Source organism: Peromyscus eremicus, chromosome X (assembly GCF_949786415.1).
Source record: "Peromyscus eremicus chromosome X, PerEre_H2_v1, whole genome shotgun sequence".
NCBI lineage: Eukaryota > Metazoa > Chordata > Mammalia > Rodentia > Cricetidae > Peromyscus > Peromyscus eremicus.
The window spans coordinates 111,709,809-111,726,801 of record NC_081439.1 but is presented as its reverse complement, the minus strand read 5'-3'; the positions used below and the strand labels follow the sequence as shown (position 1 = coordinate 111,726,801).

Here is a 16,993-nt window from a genome sequence, read left to right as displayed (position 1 = left end):
ACAGCTGGGATGACATTGGTACTCTCCCATGATGGCTGGGACTGCAGTGTAGGGAAGGTTGGGAGGGGAAGAAGAGAGGCAGGCCAGGAAGATGTTGCAATCATTATGCAAGACATGCTGGAGGCCTAGCCCAGGTGGTGCCTGTGGAAATTGGTGCAAGAGACGTTGTACAGTGGATTTTGATGGCATTGGATGACAAATACATTATGAAAGGTAAGGGTATGCCAGTCAACCTCACTGAAGGCTAGTGTTTGGTTTTCTATCAGGTTCAGTGTGATGGGGTGGGAGTATCACATTCCCTCAGGGAACAAGGATACTTGTTCCTCACTCATAGGAAGAATGTGGACTTTATGAGGAGACCGAAACATTGTTGTCAGCCCAGAGGACACCGACTGAGCGTTCATTGAGCTGATGTTCCTCCTAATCCCTCCATTGCTCACGTCACCGCCTCCTCAGCACAGTGAAAACTTCTGCCTGCTGCACAAGCTTTGCTTGGGCTCTGAAGGCAATGATGACGAACCTCTGTACGTATTTTCATTTGCTTTCTATACCAAAACCCCGTTCCAAGCCTTGGAGAAATCACTTATTCTCCTCAATGGAAAAATGAAGTCTCAGCTGGGTCAACTAATGGCCTGGTCATCTGATTCAGTCTGGGTCACTTCAAGTGCATGCTCTGTCAACTCAATTAGTGGGTCTACAACTCAGCTGCGCACTCTAATCATGTGGTGAATGTTCATTCTTTTAAAAGGGCTTGATTGAGATATGATTCACACCATACAATTTTCCCATTTAAACTGTCTGATTTCAGGACTCTAATACACTCACAGATTGGTGCAACCATCACCACAGTCCATGTCAGAGTATTTCATCTCCTCCAGAAGGAATACTAATCAGTTCTTACTATAGTATCAACACCTGCCTTCCCATCCAACTCTTGGCACCCACTCACTAGTTCAATTCCCGACTCCAAGAAATGAACAAGAATCCAGAATTCTTCAGTACCCATCCACCAGCTAAGCCAGCTTTCCTGGTGACACGTGGTTCTGGGAAAAGAATGTTTGGCTAGAACTTTCAAGGCTTGGAGCTCTTTTTATGATTTCCACAACCGGAAACCAAGACGACAAATACCGGGTTAAATTATCAGTGTCCTCCAAAGGGATTGCTTCCACACACTGCCAGATTTCCTAGAATGATGCCATCAACATTTTCTTCACCATTATCTGGACAGATTGTCCGTATTCAAGAGTTCCTTCTGCAAAGGCAAAGCTTGTAGAGAGGAAGTTGTCAGGCAGAGGGAACCAGGTGGAGACGCAACTTGGGTTTTGGCAAAATGTGTAGGGAGAGGAAATTGGCAGGAAGGAGTGTTTGCTTCTCGCAGCCCCCGTGTGCCCTCGGCAGTTCCTCCACTTTCCTGCATTGCTGGAGAGTGAGGTATGTTCTGCCTCTGCTGGTAGGGGACACTGGGGGTGGAGACTGCGGGGTGGGGGTGGAGGGTGATGAAGGAGGTCAAAAAGACACATCCTGGATTTCATCATCCCACCCCAGGAGAACCTTCCCTGTTTGGCAGGACTTGGTGCCTGGAGGTTTACAGCTAAGGGTTCTCAGAATATTGCCAGGAGTATGTTCACAGCAAAAACACATTGAATCCATTGCTAATTATGAATTCTCCATCCATCTCATATTGCTTCCAGGCGTTTTCTCTGGCGACTGGTCTTCTTAATGCGTTTTAAAAGAACTGCCACACCTTTGAAATTTCAGCCATTTCAGTTTTCAACATGTGGTGTATCGTTTAGATATGCACAAAGTGAATTTGTATATGCACATTACAATTTTGACCTTGAAAATGCATTGGCGATATTATTTTCTCTGGTTCCATATGAGGAAACAGTGGTGGTTAGATGATTTGTCTAGACACGCACCACTGGTTTGCTGCAGAGAAAGCACCAGAACTGGAGTCTTCTGAGATTTATGTCCAATACACCCTGAAAAGCATCTATTTTTGTGATTAGATTTATTTTTAAATGTCACCAACTGCAACTATTAACAAGGGCAAAGAGTAAAACATATTAGTAAGATCCAGAAACCTGTTGAGTTAAAAAATTAATTTGCAAAGGAACTAATTGTAACTGTTGTTCACGAAGCCTATTTTTTTTTAAAAAAAATACTGTATTTATTGTATTATTGTGAGAGAAGTTCTTACATGCTCACAATTCATTTTATCATATCGACCTCTAGCTCTCTACTTGCACTCCTCCTGGGTCCTCCCTCAATGTACCCCTACCATATTTATGTCTACTTAAAACAATTAGCCAGTGAGTCCAGTTAGGGCTGCCCATAGCATCACCAACCCATTATGAGAGGTCACAACCACAAAGAAAATTGATTCTTCCTCCTCAAGCAGCCATCAACTGTCAATGGCTCCTCAGCTAATTGTGGGGCCTTGGTATTTCCTCCCACCTCCATTCTGAACTTTTTAACTGGCTTAATTTTGTGCAAGTCTTATGCAGGTAACAAAAGCTGCTGGGACTTCATGGGAACAATGACCATGCCATGTCCAGAAGACAGCATTTCTCAGCACTTCTCTGCATCCTCTGGCTCTTAGAGTGTTTCGAACCCCTCTTCTTAGATATTCTTTAAGCAGTGAGGGCTGAGCACTCACAGTCATTTATTCTCAACATCTTAAGCAATTTGAGTCACTCTATGAATTGTCGTCATTGCAAAAAAAAAAAAAAAAAAAAAAAAAGGCTTCTCTGACCAGAGTTGAGAGTAGCACAAATCTGTGAGTATAAATAGAAATATTTAGAAGACAGTTTGACAATATAACCCTTTAGTAAAGCAAGAGCAGATTCACCCATAGGGCCTATGATCTCTCCAGCCATGGGATTTTGATCAGGTTTACAGTACCAGGCATAAATTCCTTCCTTGGAACAGCCCTCAAATCCAGTGAGAAAGCAATTGGCTAGCCTCAGAATAGTCATGATCCCATTACACCAGTGGACACATATTGACTGGCAGGTCAGGATTGTAGCATGCATAGCCCAGTGCTTGATAAGATCACTGAGGCTTTTCTCCCCCAGTGGCTTGCAGAACATCTTGTAGCACTGTGAAAGCTAGCCAGAAGGGAGGAAGTTTCCTGCTCTGTTCCAGATTGATTTCTTCATGTCTTGCAACCAACATATGTAGTGTCTTGCCATCTAGTTATGGTGGGCAACCAAGAACAATGGAAATAGATTACATTGTTTAGGGGCCTTGAGGCTTTTAGGGATATATCCCATGTCTGAATTTTTTTTCAATTACCCCTTGTCTTCTAGAAGCATCAATACCCACCCACCACCACAGGACACTTCTGTTCAAACTCCATTTTTAACAAATATTCTTCTTAGTTAGCTTACAAAGTAGTGGGTTTCCATTGGGATTTTCCATACATACTTAGATTTTGTTATTTCAGACTCTCCTCTCCCCCTTCTCCCTGCTCCAATCCCCACTTAAACCTTTAATCCCCAATATCCACCCCCTTTCGTAAAATGTGTTCTATTAACTCTTCCCCCCATAAGGTCCCTTCCCCTTCCCCTCTCACAGACTCTTTCTGGTTTGCTGATTTCTGCACACATCCAACTTCAACATACCAATGTAAAAATTTGAAACTAGGATCATATAATGTTTATCTTTCTGGGCCTGGTTGTCTCAGTATACTGTTTTCCAGTGCCATCTATTTTTCTGAAAATTTTACAATTGTATTTTTCTTTACGATTGAAGAAATTTTATTGTGCATATATATTGCATTTTCCTTGTTGATTCATCAGGTGGTAGACATCTGTGGTGATTCCATTTCCTAGCTATTGTGAATAGAGAGGCAATGAAGATGGATGTGCAAGTATCTCTGGCGTTAAGATACCGACTCCTTTGATATATGCCCAGGACTGTCTGGGTCATGTGATAGTGGCTACACCAATTTACAGTCCCAAGCACAGTGGGTAAAAGTTCCCCTTTTCTGACCTCCTTGCTACATTGTCGTCTGTATTCCTGATAATAGCTATTCTGATTGAGATGAGGTGGGATCTCTAAGTAGTTTTAATTTAGGTTTTCCTGATGGCTAGTGATGTTGAATCCTTTTTAAAATGCGTATTAGACATGTATATTTCTTCTTTTCAGAATTCTGTCAGCTGCAGAACCTGATTTTGATTGGTTTCTTTTCTGGGTGTTTGTTTTAAGTTCATTGTATAGTCTAGGTGCTAATCCTCAGTTGGACATATAGCAGAAAAGATTTTCTCCCATTCTTCAGGCTACTTCTTTACTTAAATGATAGTTTTCTGTGCTGTTTGGAGGCTTTTAAACCTCATGAGGCCTTGTTTGTCAATTATTGGCCTTATTTCTTGCCCAGTTGGATTTCTATTCGGAAAGTCTTTACCTATGCCAATATCATGCAGTACATTCCATAGTTTTTTGTTCAGCAGCTTGGGTTTCATGTCTGATGTTAAGGTCCTTGATCCATTTGAGGTGAGTTTGTGCAGGAAGAGTGATAAGGATCTAGTTTCCTTCTTCTGTGTACAGATTATTTTCCCAACACCATTTGTGGAAGGTCTTGTCTTTTCTCCAATTTTTTGGGGGAGGTATCTTTGTTACAAATCAGATGGCTATGGATGTATGACTATGTAATGAGGTTCTTTATTCTATTCCATTGATGCATGTGTCTGTTTTTAGGACAGAATACCATACTGTTATTATTATTAGAGGTCTGTACTATAACTTGAAATCAGGGAGAGTGATATCTAGAGCTGCACTTTTTATTGTTCAGGATTTTTGGCTAGCCTGTTTTGTTTTTGTTTTGGTTTGTTTGTGTTTATTTTTCACTATAGAATTTATTTTTTTTCAAATTATGTGAATAATTGCATTGAAATTTTGATGGGGATGGTGTTGAACTAGTACATTGGTTTTGATAGGCTGGCCGTTTTTTACAATGTTAATCCCAGCAGTCTATCAGCACCAGAGGTCTTTCCATCTTCTATTATCCTCTTAAATTTCTCTCTTCAGTACCTTAACTTTTCCATTGTACAAGCCTTAAGCTTCCTTGTTGAAATTCATTCCAAGATATTTTGAGCTTTTTAGGCTATTGTGAATCTGATTGTTTCCCTGATTGATTTCTTGGTGTGTTTGTCATTGGTGTATACAAAAGCCACTAATTGTTGTATCTTAATATAAATTACTTTAGTCTATTTCTATCATGGAAAGGTTTTTTCCTTCAGTTATGACAGATACCTTTGCTGGGTATAGCAGTCTGGGTCAGTAGTTGTTAATCTTTCAACACTTCATTCCAAGTCCTTCTGGCTTTAAAGTTTTTGGTTGAATAATCTGGCATGATTTTGATGGGCCTGCCTTTATATGTATTTTGGTGTTTCCCTCATGCTGCTTTTAAAAAGATTTTCTTTATTCTGTGTATTTGTCTTTTAATTACAATCTGACAAAGGAGATTCTTTTCTGGTCTTGTCTATTTGGTGTCCTAAATATCCTGTTTCTGGGTTGGCATCTGTTTTCTGAAGGCTGGAAAGTTTTGATGTTATTCCTTCGAGAATGTTTAGAATGAAATTCTCCTACTTTTATTTCTGCAGTATGTAGATTTGTTTTTTTCAGAGCATCCTGTATGTCTTAGAATTCCCATAGTATCTTCTTCTATCTTATCTTTGTTCTTGCTGAATTGCTTCTGCTCCTCCACCTTGTCATCAAGCTTAGATATTCTGTTTTCTCTCTGATAAATTCTATTGCTAAGACTTTTTTTTTCATTTTTCTTTATTAAGAAATTTTCTACTCACTCCACATATCATCCACAGATCCCCCCCTCCTCCCACCCCCAGCCCTCTTTCCCAAGCCACCCCACATCCCCACATCCCCCAAATTGAGGTCTCCCATTGGGGAGTCAGCAGAGCCCAGCACACTGAGCCTTGCTATGATTTTTCATTGGGATTTTTATTTGACTTCTGATGTTCTTTATTTCAATGGTTTTCCTTCAGTATGCTACCTTGTTGTTATAGTCTTTTCATGTCACCCATGACCTTCCTTACTTCATTCAGGTATTTGTATCTTTGAGCATACATATAACCATACTTCCAAGTTCTCTGTCTGGGATTTCATCTAACTCTCTCTCATTAGATGACGTTACTTAGGGTTAATAAGTTTTTAGGCATTATATTTTCTTGATTTTTCGTGGTTCTTATGTCACTGCATTGGGATTTATACATCTGGTGTTATTTGAGTTTGGGGGTTATTTTTTGTCAGCTGTATTCTTTCAGTTGTGGAATTTGCAATGTTCAAGTAGGATTTGGATGTAGTAGAGTTGATTGTGTAGTTTAGAAAATTATTCTTCAGCCCAGGAGCTTACGGTGCCTGGTGTAAGCTATAGATAATTCCCTGAATGGAGTAGTAACTGGAAGAGGAACCATAGCTCTTTGATATTACCTCTATGAAATTATCCTACCAGCTATCTGAAAACAGTGGCCTCTTTGATTTTGATAAACATCCAAGGATAATGTTTTAGTTACTTTTCAACTGCTATATCAAGATACTATGACCAAGGCAACTTATAACAGAAAGTGTTTAATTTGAGATTGTAGTTTCACAGTGTTAGAGTTCATGATGTCAGAGCAAAGGAAGAACTGAGAGCTGGTTTCTTGATCCACAACCATGAGGCCGAGAGAGACACACACACGCTAGGAACAGCATGGGTCTTTTGAAACCTCGAAGCCCTGGGGACACATCTTCAACAAGGCCAAGACACCTAATCCTTTCCAAACAGTTCCATCAACTGGGAAGCAAGTATTGAACTATTTGAGCCTATGAGGTCATTCTCATTCAAGACATCACAGAGTATGGTGTATCCTCAGATTTTAGTTAATAAGACTAGCAGTGGGAGGGAAGTATGCTCAATAAGGATAAGAATTAAGTATTAAATTCACCTTATAAAGAAAAAAAATGAGATGAGTAAAGTAGCTGGGAAAGGAAAGTTGGTATACTAGTAGAGCTCAAAGTTTTCAGAGACTGTTAAATCTATGGAAGATGACAATTAAGAAGCAAAAGAGGAAGGGCTAAGACTAAGAGAAAGAGGTAAGAATGAGGGGAGTTATGAGTTGTGAGTGAAATGCACAGTGGAGAATTCCTTATAGTACAGCGTTTGTACAGACTTAAACAACAGCCCTAAACCTGATTGAGCAATATACGAACAAAAGGAAAATCATCATGAGACACATATCCAATAGTGTAAACTAGATAATAGAAAATAAGAAATATAAAGAAAGAGCTGCAGATTAATGACTGCTGAGAGAGAGCTCCAGAGGCAGGCCTCCTCATACGAGATCTAATCCCAAGAGGTCAGCCCTATACATGTATCCATATGAGCAATACTAGATGAACTCAGCAGATTGTATTTATAAATTCATATGTGTGTATATATATATATATATATATATATATGTGTGTGTGTGTGTGTGTGTGTATGCGTAACAATAACATTTAAAGAATAAGAGGCCATGAATTTGAGAAGGAGTGGAGAGGACATTGTAGAATTTGGAGTAAGGAGGGGTGAATAATGTAAATATAGTACCCATACATTAAATTCTCAAAAATTAAATTGTATATGTGTGTATATATACATACATATACATATATATAATATTTGTGAGTGAATTGCTAATTTGAAAGGTGAAGTTTTCAGATCCCTCCAGCTCTAGCAGGTTCCACATGGTTCAGTGTGTGCCTCATTGTACCTGGGGTTCTGGAATGTGAGGAAGGGGAGTTTGGAAATCCTTTGTCCATACTTCCCTTGGACACTTGAACTTCACTGTGGCCTCCTCCTGTCCCCTGTCTAGTGTGTGTGAAGAGTAGCGCTTCTCTTGTAGTTTCTTCTCCACTTGGGCAGCTTTATTCTTGGCAAGCAGACGAGGGAATGGAGAGCGTTTCCGGCTGGGCTATGATTCTCAATATCTCTCTCTGCCTGCTTCCCTGCAGAGACCTCCCCTAGCCTGAGGCCCACCCTTGAACCTCCGGTGGTAAACCTATAAAAAACAAGAGAAAAAGTAAGAAACAGGAGCTCTACCCTCCTTTCACTCTCACATAAATACATACATAAAGGAAGCTAGGATTCATTCATCAATGCAAGAGAACATGCAGTATTTGTCTTTCTGAATCTGTTACTCTTTGAATGTATTTCCCAGTTCTGACTATTTACCTGAGAATTTCCTAATTTCATTTTTTTACTGCTGAATAAAATCCCATTGTGTATATGTACCATCTTTTTATTATCCATTCATCAGTTGCTAGACATCTGTGCTGACTAAATTCCTTTCTTATTGTGAATGGATAACCATGCCAAAGGACATGGATGTGTGAGTACTTCTCTCACAGAATATAGCATCCTTTGGGTAAATTCCCAGGAGTGGACTAGCTGGATCACATGGTAGATCTGCAAGGTAGATCTACCTTTCTGAGGAACCTCCACACTGATTTTTCATACCAGTGTATACTCCTACCAAGTGTGAATAAGTGTTCCCCTTTCTTCATATCCATGCCAGCTTTTAGTTGGTGGTCACTTTTGTTTATTTGTTTGTTTATTGTAGCCATTCTGACTGGGGTGATGTGGCATCTCATTGTAGTAAGTCTTTTTTCATTTGAAGACTTAAAAATACTTATTGGTCATTTGTGCTTCTTATTTTGAGAACTACCTGTTATGTTCATTGACATATTTGTTATCTGGAAGTTTTAATTTTTTCAGTTCTTTATGTATTTTAGATATTAGTGCAGCTGGCAGGTATTTTCTCCTTTCCAGAAGCTGTCTGTTCACTTTAGTCATGAATATAGAAAGAGACCATGGGTGGAGGGCTTTAAGGAAACAAGGGGTAGAGTGGGGTGGGTAGTGGGGATGGGTAATATTAAATTATAAAATTAAATATACATAAAAAGGGAATGGGAATAGTGGGGTAGAATGGTACAAGTGGCAAGAAGGACAGGGAGCTGGAAGAGAGTAGCTATATGGGGAAATCAACATATAAACATATCATAATAGAATCTCTTATTTTGTATGCTAATTAAAAAATAAATGAGGGGGCTGGGGAGTTAGATCAGTTGGCAATTGTATGCCATGCAAGCCTTTGGTCTTTTGATCTTCAGCAACCTGGTAAAACAGCAGGCTGTGGCGGGTGGCGGTGGTGCATGCCTTTAATCCCAGCACTCGGGGAGGCAGAGCCAGGCAGATTTCTGTGAGTTCGAGGCCAGCCTGGTCTACAGAGCGAGATTCAGGACAGCCATCAGAACTACACCGAAAAAAAAAAAAAAAAAAAAAAGGTGGAGACAGAAGGATCCCTGGGACATAGTGACCAGCCAACACAGCTGAATTGCTGAGTTCCAGGTTCAGTAATAGATCCTATTTCAAAATAAGAAGGAAAGTGATAGAAGGAATAAATATTATGGATTGCTGACATCCACATGCATGCATATATATATATATATGCATACACATATGCATATAAGTGCACATGCATGAACATGTACACACAATTCATAGGTAAATAAGCAAGTAAATAAAATTAATTAATTAGAAAATAATAGACATGATGAAGTTTATGTAGGAGTGTGGATTCATAAGGTAGGTAAGACATATTTTAAAACAGAATAAATTTCAAAGACGTGTATCTAAGAGCCTACTTACTACCAGTACTTGAAGATGTCACAGAAGTCAAAATTTGGAGGTCCCCATCTCCTTTTCCTACTCCAATAGGTCTCTGTTTTTCCATATCTCAGCTTTTGACACTACCTAATTACTAAAGCCAAACTGCTAAGTCATTCTAGATTCTTCTTTCACTTTCCCATCCTGTCAAATTTGCCTCCATCACATAGCCTACAGCCATCACATTCTCTCCATCTCCCTTGCTGTTGGTCCAGTCTGTGCTATGTGAGAGGGGTGGGGAAATTCACCATCAGGACATGACATTTAAACCTACCTTTGAAAAGGTGAAGCATTATGATGTCCTCTATGTCATCCTGGTGAGAGCAATGGTGGCTTCGGGCTCTAGGAGTACCAGTGTGTCTTTTTACTTCCTTTTCTGAATGACTACATGCCTAAGTCATTAGTAGTCAGGAGCAAGGTCCATGGAAGGGAGCCTAGAGAGTGGAGCCAGTGTCTCCTTGAACAACCCTAGCATGACAGAGACTCAGACAACAAGCAGGAACAAGGGATCAGAATCTGAAGAGGGTCGGCAGGGGAGTGGTGCTGTCTGGGGTTGCAGAGCCTGAAGAAGGTGGCAGTCTTGTCCGTATTTGAGTAAGGGAAGCATCCATGAAGAGCAGCCTATTTGGGGTTATGACATGGGAGTCCAAGCAGGATGAAGGAGTCCACAGAATATTTATTACAACAAAGAACAAAAGAATAACTTTGGAGTAGAGAGGGCTGGCAGATACACTTTACATAGCAGATAAGGAGCATCATCCTTGATAGAATACACTGAAGTCACGTGTTCCCTGTTAGAATGCAGCAAAGAAGCTAGAGCACCACTGCTACAGTGACCATGAGAAAAATCTGTCTCCTGGACTGGATAAAGAAGTGACTCAAGAGCAAGTAGAGAGTCAGAGACAACTCCTGTTCCTAGGGGTGAGGGGTGGGGTGGATGACAGGAGGGACTGGGAGGGAAGGATGGGGGAGGAAGCTGGGGCTGGAATGTAAAAGAAATAGATAAATAAAAAATGACTCAAAATAGGAGAAAGTCTATGTAATGACTTGGATTCTTCAAATATAACTGACATCCACAATGAACTAAAATTTTCATATCTAGAAACTCATACAAACATGGAAGAAAGGAAACCTTAAAAAAAGCAATTGACCTGGGTGGTGGTGGTACATTATTTTAATCCTAGCACTCTGGAGGCAAAGGCAGACAAATCACTGTGTGTTTAATGCCAGCCTGGTCTACAGAGCAAGATCCAGAACAGCTAAGGCTACACAGAGAAACCCTGTCTCAAAAACCAAAAAAAGAAAACAAAAGCAATTGAGTTGATTCCTTCACAGAACCCTATAGTCTTCCTTCCTTGCCTGTTATCCTTCATAATCAATTAAATATCTGTTGTTTCTATATAATGTCTGTAGGTTGAAATGGGCAGTATTGTTATTGTCATTTTTGTGCCTGTTTTGTGCATGGCTGAATCCTTAGCGTTTAATAGAGTGCCTGACATATAGTTCTCAGTCAAAAAAATATTGGTTAATTGCATAAATGGAAGAGAGAGGAAGAGAGGGAGGAGATAGGAAAAGAAGGATGGAGGTGAAGGGTGAGGAGAAGAAGGAGAGAGAGAGAGAGAGAGAGAGAGAGAGAGAGAGAGAGAGAGAGAGAGAGAGAGAGAGAGAGAGAGAGCTACATGTCCATAGAGTAGGGACTGAGAATTCTGCCAGGATCCAGTAGTGATGAGAACCGTCCTGTCCACCCACCTGTTTTAGAGTCTGGCTGTAAGACAGGACCTGGACCCTCAGCAGAATCCTTGTCAGTGCTGGCACCCAGAGCAAGAGAAACTGGAAGACTGCCAGTGGGGAGTGCCAACCTGGGAACTTGGCAGCCCTGTAGCATCTCTCGGAACTAACATGCATCCAGAAGAGTCCATGACCACAAAAGTTGCCTTTGCTCTGCAGCTCTTGGCAGCGAGTGAGATGTTGGAACATCCCCCAGGGTGTGAACTATCATCGAGGTTCATGTCTCTCATATTACCTTCAGAGAGGAGGTCATGACTGGGCCTTTGGAATCATTGCGGATGGAGAGAAGGTGTAGGAGGGAAGCACTCCAGGTAGCAAAAAAAGGCTAAGTAATTATCATCCCCCCATATAGAACATTGAGACCATCTAAGTACTTTGATATTGTAATGGATAGAGCACACTGGAAGATTGAAATTGAAAATGCAAAAGACTACCTGCTCATTAGGGAATGTGAATGTCACCATGAGGCAATAGAGGGCCACTGCAACAGCCATTTTCCTGTGGTGACATTTTCCCTCTGAGTGCCACTGGGGAATAGTATGGGGTGGGAAGCAGACACATGGGATGATTTAAAAAGTTCTTAGTAAACCAAGGGCTTTGCCTAGGGTAAAGGGAGTGATTGTCAAGAGACAAGGCCAGGTAAGAGGCAGAGCTGTGGGCTAGATGTGAAGGGGAGAAAATGCAGGCACATCTGGCAGATGGTGCTTTCTCTGAGCTGGGCGTAAGTGAGGTTTGTTTGGACAGGTTACATTTGAGAAGCCCACATGCATCACCCTGGTAGACCTTCCAGTCAGTAATCAGATACCGGCTGAAGAGTTCAAGAAAGAGTCAAACCCGTAGACAGACATGGAGATCATTAGCTTATAGTGGAATTCATGATAGCAAATGAGAACACCCACATCCTTTGGAAATTTCCAATGCTTAAAGGATGGTCATAGGATGCTGGGGAAAGTAGTCCAGCTGTTTTCCTAAATCAAGGAAGGGCAGAATTTTTACACGTGGGTATGATAAATTGTATTGACTAGCCCTGCACAGGGCTTACAATTCAGTAGAATGCATGGATTAAGAGTCAATTGAGAGCTTTTTCTGTGGTGTTGGGTACTGCTCCCACAGCATCCTACATGCTAGGCAAGTGCTCAACCACTGAGAAGCACCCTCATTTCTCACTGAGTGCCTTTCTGAGAACTAGAGGATTCCCCAGGGCAAGTGGGAAGCAAAATATGATACCACTGAGATTCCAAAGGAGATTTTCATCTAAATCCATTCTTCCATAAATATGTAAAACCTTCAGAGTTTGATGGGCAAATGTTTTCTTGTTTCAGCATGTAGGTTTCTCTATGGAGGTGTCAATTATAAAGAGGCTCTGCTTCAGACTGAAGGCCTGAATTACCCATAATGTGAAGTCATTATTCTGTTTGCTGCATTGTGTCCCCCAGAAAGATATATTGAAGGCCTAGCCCCCAAGCCTCTCAGAATATGATTTTATTTCAAATTGCGTTCATTATAGATGGAGCCAAGTCAGAGTGGAGTCATAATAGAGCGCTCCCATAAAGACAAAGTGACAGTGTCCTTGGAAGAAGCAAAGAGAGACACAGAGAAAGAGGAGGTACAATGTGCAATCCAAGATTAGAATGATGCAGGACCTTCAAGCCAAGGAATGCCAAAAACCAGCAGCTACCAGCAGAAGCCAGGCAGAGGCTAGGAAGGAATCCACCCAGTCCGTAATATCTGTTGCTTTAAGCCACCCATGTTGTGATACAGTTCTGTAGTTACAGGTACCACATCCACAATTTCAACCTACCAAACACTGAACATCTCAAAAAATAATTGTACCTGTACTGAATGGGGATGGACAGTATCTGTTACAGCTATTGCCTAAATGGTGCAGCATAAAGTTATTTAAAATGCGTTCACATTGTATTGTGGGTTAGACATCACCTAGAGATGTTGTATCTGGTGGTTTGAATAAGAAATGTTCCCCATAGGCTCGTGTGGTTGATCACATGGTCTCCAGTTGGTGGAGCTGAGGTTATGTAACTTTTAGATGTGGCCTTATTGGAGGAAGTATATCACTAGAGTTTAAAGCCTTGTCCTACTTTCAGTTAGCTCTCTTTGCTTTGTTCTTGTGGTTAACATGTGATTTCTCAGCTTCCTGCTCTGGCGGCCATGTCTCCCTTCTGTGATGGACTATTATCCCTTTGAAACCCAGAGCCCAAATGAGCACTTCTTCTGTAAGTTGCCTTGGCTATGGTGCTTTAACATAGCAATAGAAAACTAATGCAGATTATTTGAGGGGTACATGAATACTGGGCTATTTTACACAAGGGACTTGAGAATTCACAGATTTGAGTATCCAGGGGGGGATGCTGGAACAAATGCTCTGGGAGCACCCTGAGACTACTATCATTTCTTATAGCCCAGGATAGAACATTTCTACAGTTGTCAAGTACAAAACAGTGGCATTGCTCTAACTCCCACCAACAGAAAAAAAGTCACAAAGATGGTTACTGTGAAGACCTCACTCAGACACAAACGTCTGGCCACTGGATAGAAGTGACAAGCTGAGAAGCGACAAAAGTGTTGGTCTTTGCTCTTTGGGTGATTTAAACTACTCAAGTCTTTATTCTTAAATTTTGAACTGGAAATCTAAATTTATATCTTTGATTTTTTTTCAACAAATCAAACTAGATTTTCAGCCTATGTAGAACTCTTCCAGTGATAATAAATAGCACCAGCCACAAAATAATTAGAGGGAAAATTAAATGGGGGGTGGTGGCAACTTTTTTTAATCTTTTATTTCATTCTCATGAGTAGATTTTATTTTTACAGCAGCTTTAGGTTTGTAGGAATCTGAGTGCAAAGACAGCCTATAAAAATCACAGTATCCACTCTGCTAATCCCTTATTGGGCACAGTTTCCTATGCATGTATGTATGTATGGATGCATGTATATATGAATGGATGCATGTATGTATGTATGTTATATGCACAAATGTGTGTGTTGATGTGTGAGCCTATGTGCACACATGGAGGACTTACTCCCTTGAGACAGATTCTCTCCCTGAATTTGGAGCAAAACTGGAAGCCAGCAAATCCTAACCACCACCCCCACCCCCCACCACACACACACAAAATGTAGTGCTGGGATTACAAGTGCACATATGACCATGCCAGGCTTTTTACATGGGCTCTAGAAATTTGAACTCAGGTCTTCAAGTTTGTGCAGCAAGTGTTCTTATAAGCTGAGTCATCCCTTCAGCATGCTTGCCCTATTATTAACATGATGCATTAGTATCGCACATGCTTTACAACTGATGAATCAATATTGATACATTATTACTAACCAGTCCTTAGTTGACATTAATGTTACGTTGCGTTGAACAGATCTATGAGGTTTCCAGTATACACAGTGTCATGTATCCCCCACTGCAGCATCATTAAGACTAGATTTATTGCATGGAAAATCCTTGTGCTTTACTCATTCATCTTCCCTCCTCTCTCGGGATCCCTGATAACCATTATCATTTACTGCCTCTGTAGTTTTGCCTTGTCTACAGTGTACCACAAAACTGGCATAGTCTGGAGCCTTTTTGGATTGATGTTTTTCACTCCCCAATATTCATGCAAGGTATCCATGTCTTCTTGGGGCATTATATTCTTCTCCTTCTCCTGGCTGAAGAGTATTCTACTGTACCAATGTGCCAAGGTTTATTACTACCTATCGAAGGACATTTGAATTGCTTCTGAATTTTGGAATAAAGAGTCTGTAAACATTTGTATGTTTCTATGTGAGCATACATCTTCAACTCATTACAGTAAATAACTGGATTGTGTGGTAAGAGCCTGTTCAGCTATGCACAACCTGCCCTTCTCTCAAATCAGTTGTAGCATTTTGCATTCCTACCAGCTTTGAATGTTGGTCCACACTCTTTCAACACGTTGTGTTAACAGTGGTTGGGGATTTAGATATTCTGATAGGAGCATAGACATATCTTGTTTTAGGAAATCAGGTTTTCAGGAATGAAGAGCTTAAAGCTAGAAATTGACATCTCCAATATTCTAAAGATTTCCACACTCTGCAATTTTCCTTCATAAATATGTAAAGCCTTTGGAATGTTACAAATAAGGGTTGCTTCAAAAATAAAGTCTCAGTTTGAGAAGAAACGTGAAAGTCTGTTCTGAGCAGAACAGTGATCATGGCTAACTGCTGCAGAACCAGAGCCATTGTCCTGTCTTCTGAGGTCAAATGATTACCTAGATCTCTATTCACCTTTTCCCTACACACACAGCTGTCTGCAACTTCCAGATGGAATTTTCCCCGTTTCTCTTTCCTTGTCTCTGTCCATGTTTTAAAATCTGCATGTTTGCTGGGCATGTCGGCTCACACCCATGATGGTAACACTTAGGAGGCTGAGGCAGGAGGATCACTATGAGTTTGAGGGCAACATGGGGTACATAGTAATTTCCAGGCCAACTGTGGCTAAAGAGTGAGACCCTATGTCTTAATTAGGGTTTGTATTGCTATGAAGAGACACCATGACCACGGCAACTCTTATGAGCAAAACATTTATTTGAGGGGGCTCTCATAGTTTCAGAGGTTCACTCCATTATTATCATGGTAGATAGCATGGTGGCATGCAGGCAGACGTGGTGCTGGAATAGTAGCTGAGAGTCCTACTTCTTGCAGGCAACAGGAAATGCAATGAGACACTGGGCAGTATCCTGAACATAGGAAAACTCAAAGCCTGCCTGACCCCACAGTGATATACTTCCTCCAACAAAGCCACACCTCCTAATAGTGGCACTCCCTATGAGATTATGGGGGCCAATTACTTTCAAACTACCACACCCTCTGGGACCTTAGCCCATAGGCTGTTGTTAGGAGTATCTTCCTGCCTCAGTTAATCCTTTCTGGAAATATCCTTATACATACATAGCGGTGCGTTTCCACGGAAAGTCTAAATCCACTCAAGTTAATAATGAAGATGAACCATCCTGTGGTCCTTCTAGTTTTGCCATCTCATGCTTTTCTGAACGTGAGTGTATCTGAAGCCACTCCATGCCCATACTACATCCTCAAATGATGGCTTACAATAAACACCTCAACTTCTTTGCCATCTACCCATACCTTTTCCTTGTGGTCTAGAATTTTCTCCTTTTTTCCTTGCATTGACTGCATTTCCCTTACATTTCCCATAACACTCAACCCTGGTGGTGACTCAATCCTACTTAACAGTTTTCCTAGTTGTCCTCAAGGATCCTTTCTTAGTTTTGTCCTCTTTAAAGCCATTAACATTGACCTTCCTTCACTCCATGCTTGAAACTCACCCATTTAGACTGCTCATGCCCATTTTCCTTTGGTCTTTACACTTTCACATTTGCAATCTCATTCCTTTAAAGTAGTAGTTCTCAACCTGTGGGTCACAACTACTTTGGGGGTGGAATGATCCTTTCACATGAGTTGCCTAAGACTATCAGAAAACAGAATTGTAATTTA

At 40.9% G+C, this 16,993-nt stretch overlaps 1 protein-coding gene across 1 annotated transcript in view; it reads left to right on the top strand.

Moving 5' to 3' along the window:
• The first annotated feature begins 9,966 nt into the window (after positions 1 to 9,966).
• Positions 9,967 to 16,993, top strand: part of Frmd7 (FERM domain containing 7) — a 72,934-nt gene continuing 65,907 nt past the window's right edge. Inside the window, exons 1-3 of the mRNA XM_059251548.1 lie at positions 9,967 to 10,026; positions 10,508 to 10,630; positions 13,005 to 13,103. Coding sequence (XP_059107531.1) covers positions 9,967 to 10,026; positions 10,508 to 10,630; positions 13,005 to 13,103 — 282 coding nt within the window. The remainder of the gene's footprint in view (positions 10,027 to 10,507; positions 10,631 to 13,004; positions 13,104 to 16,993) is intronic.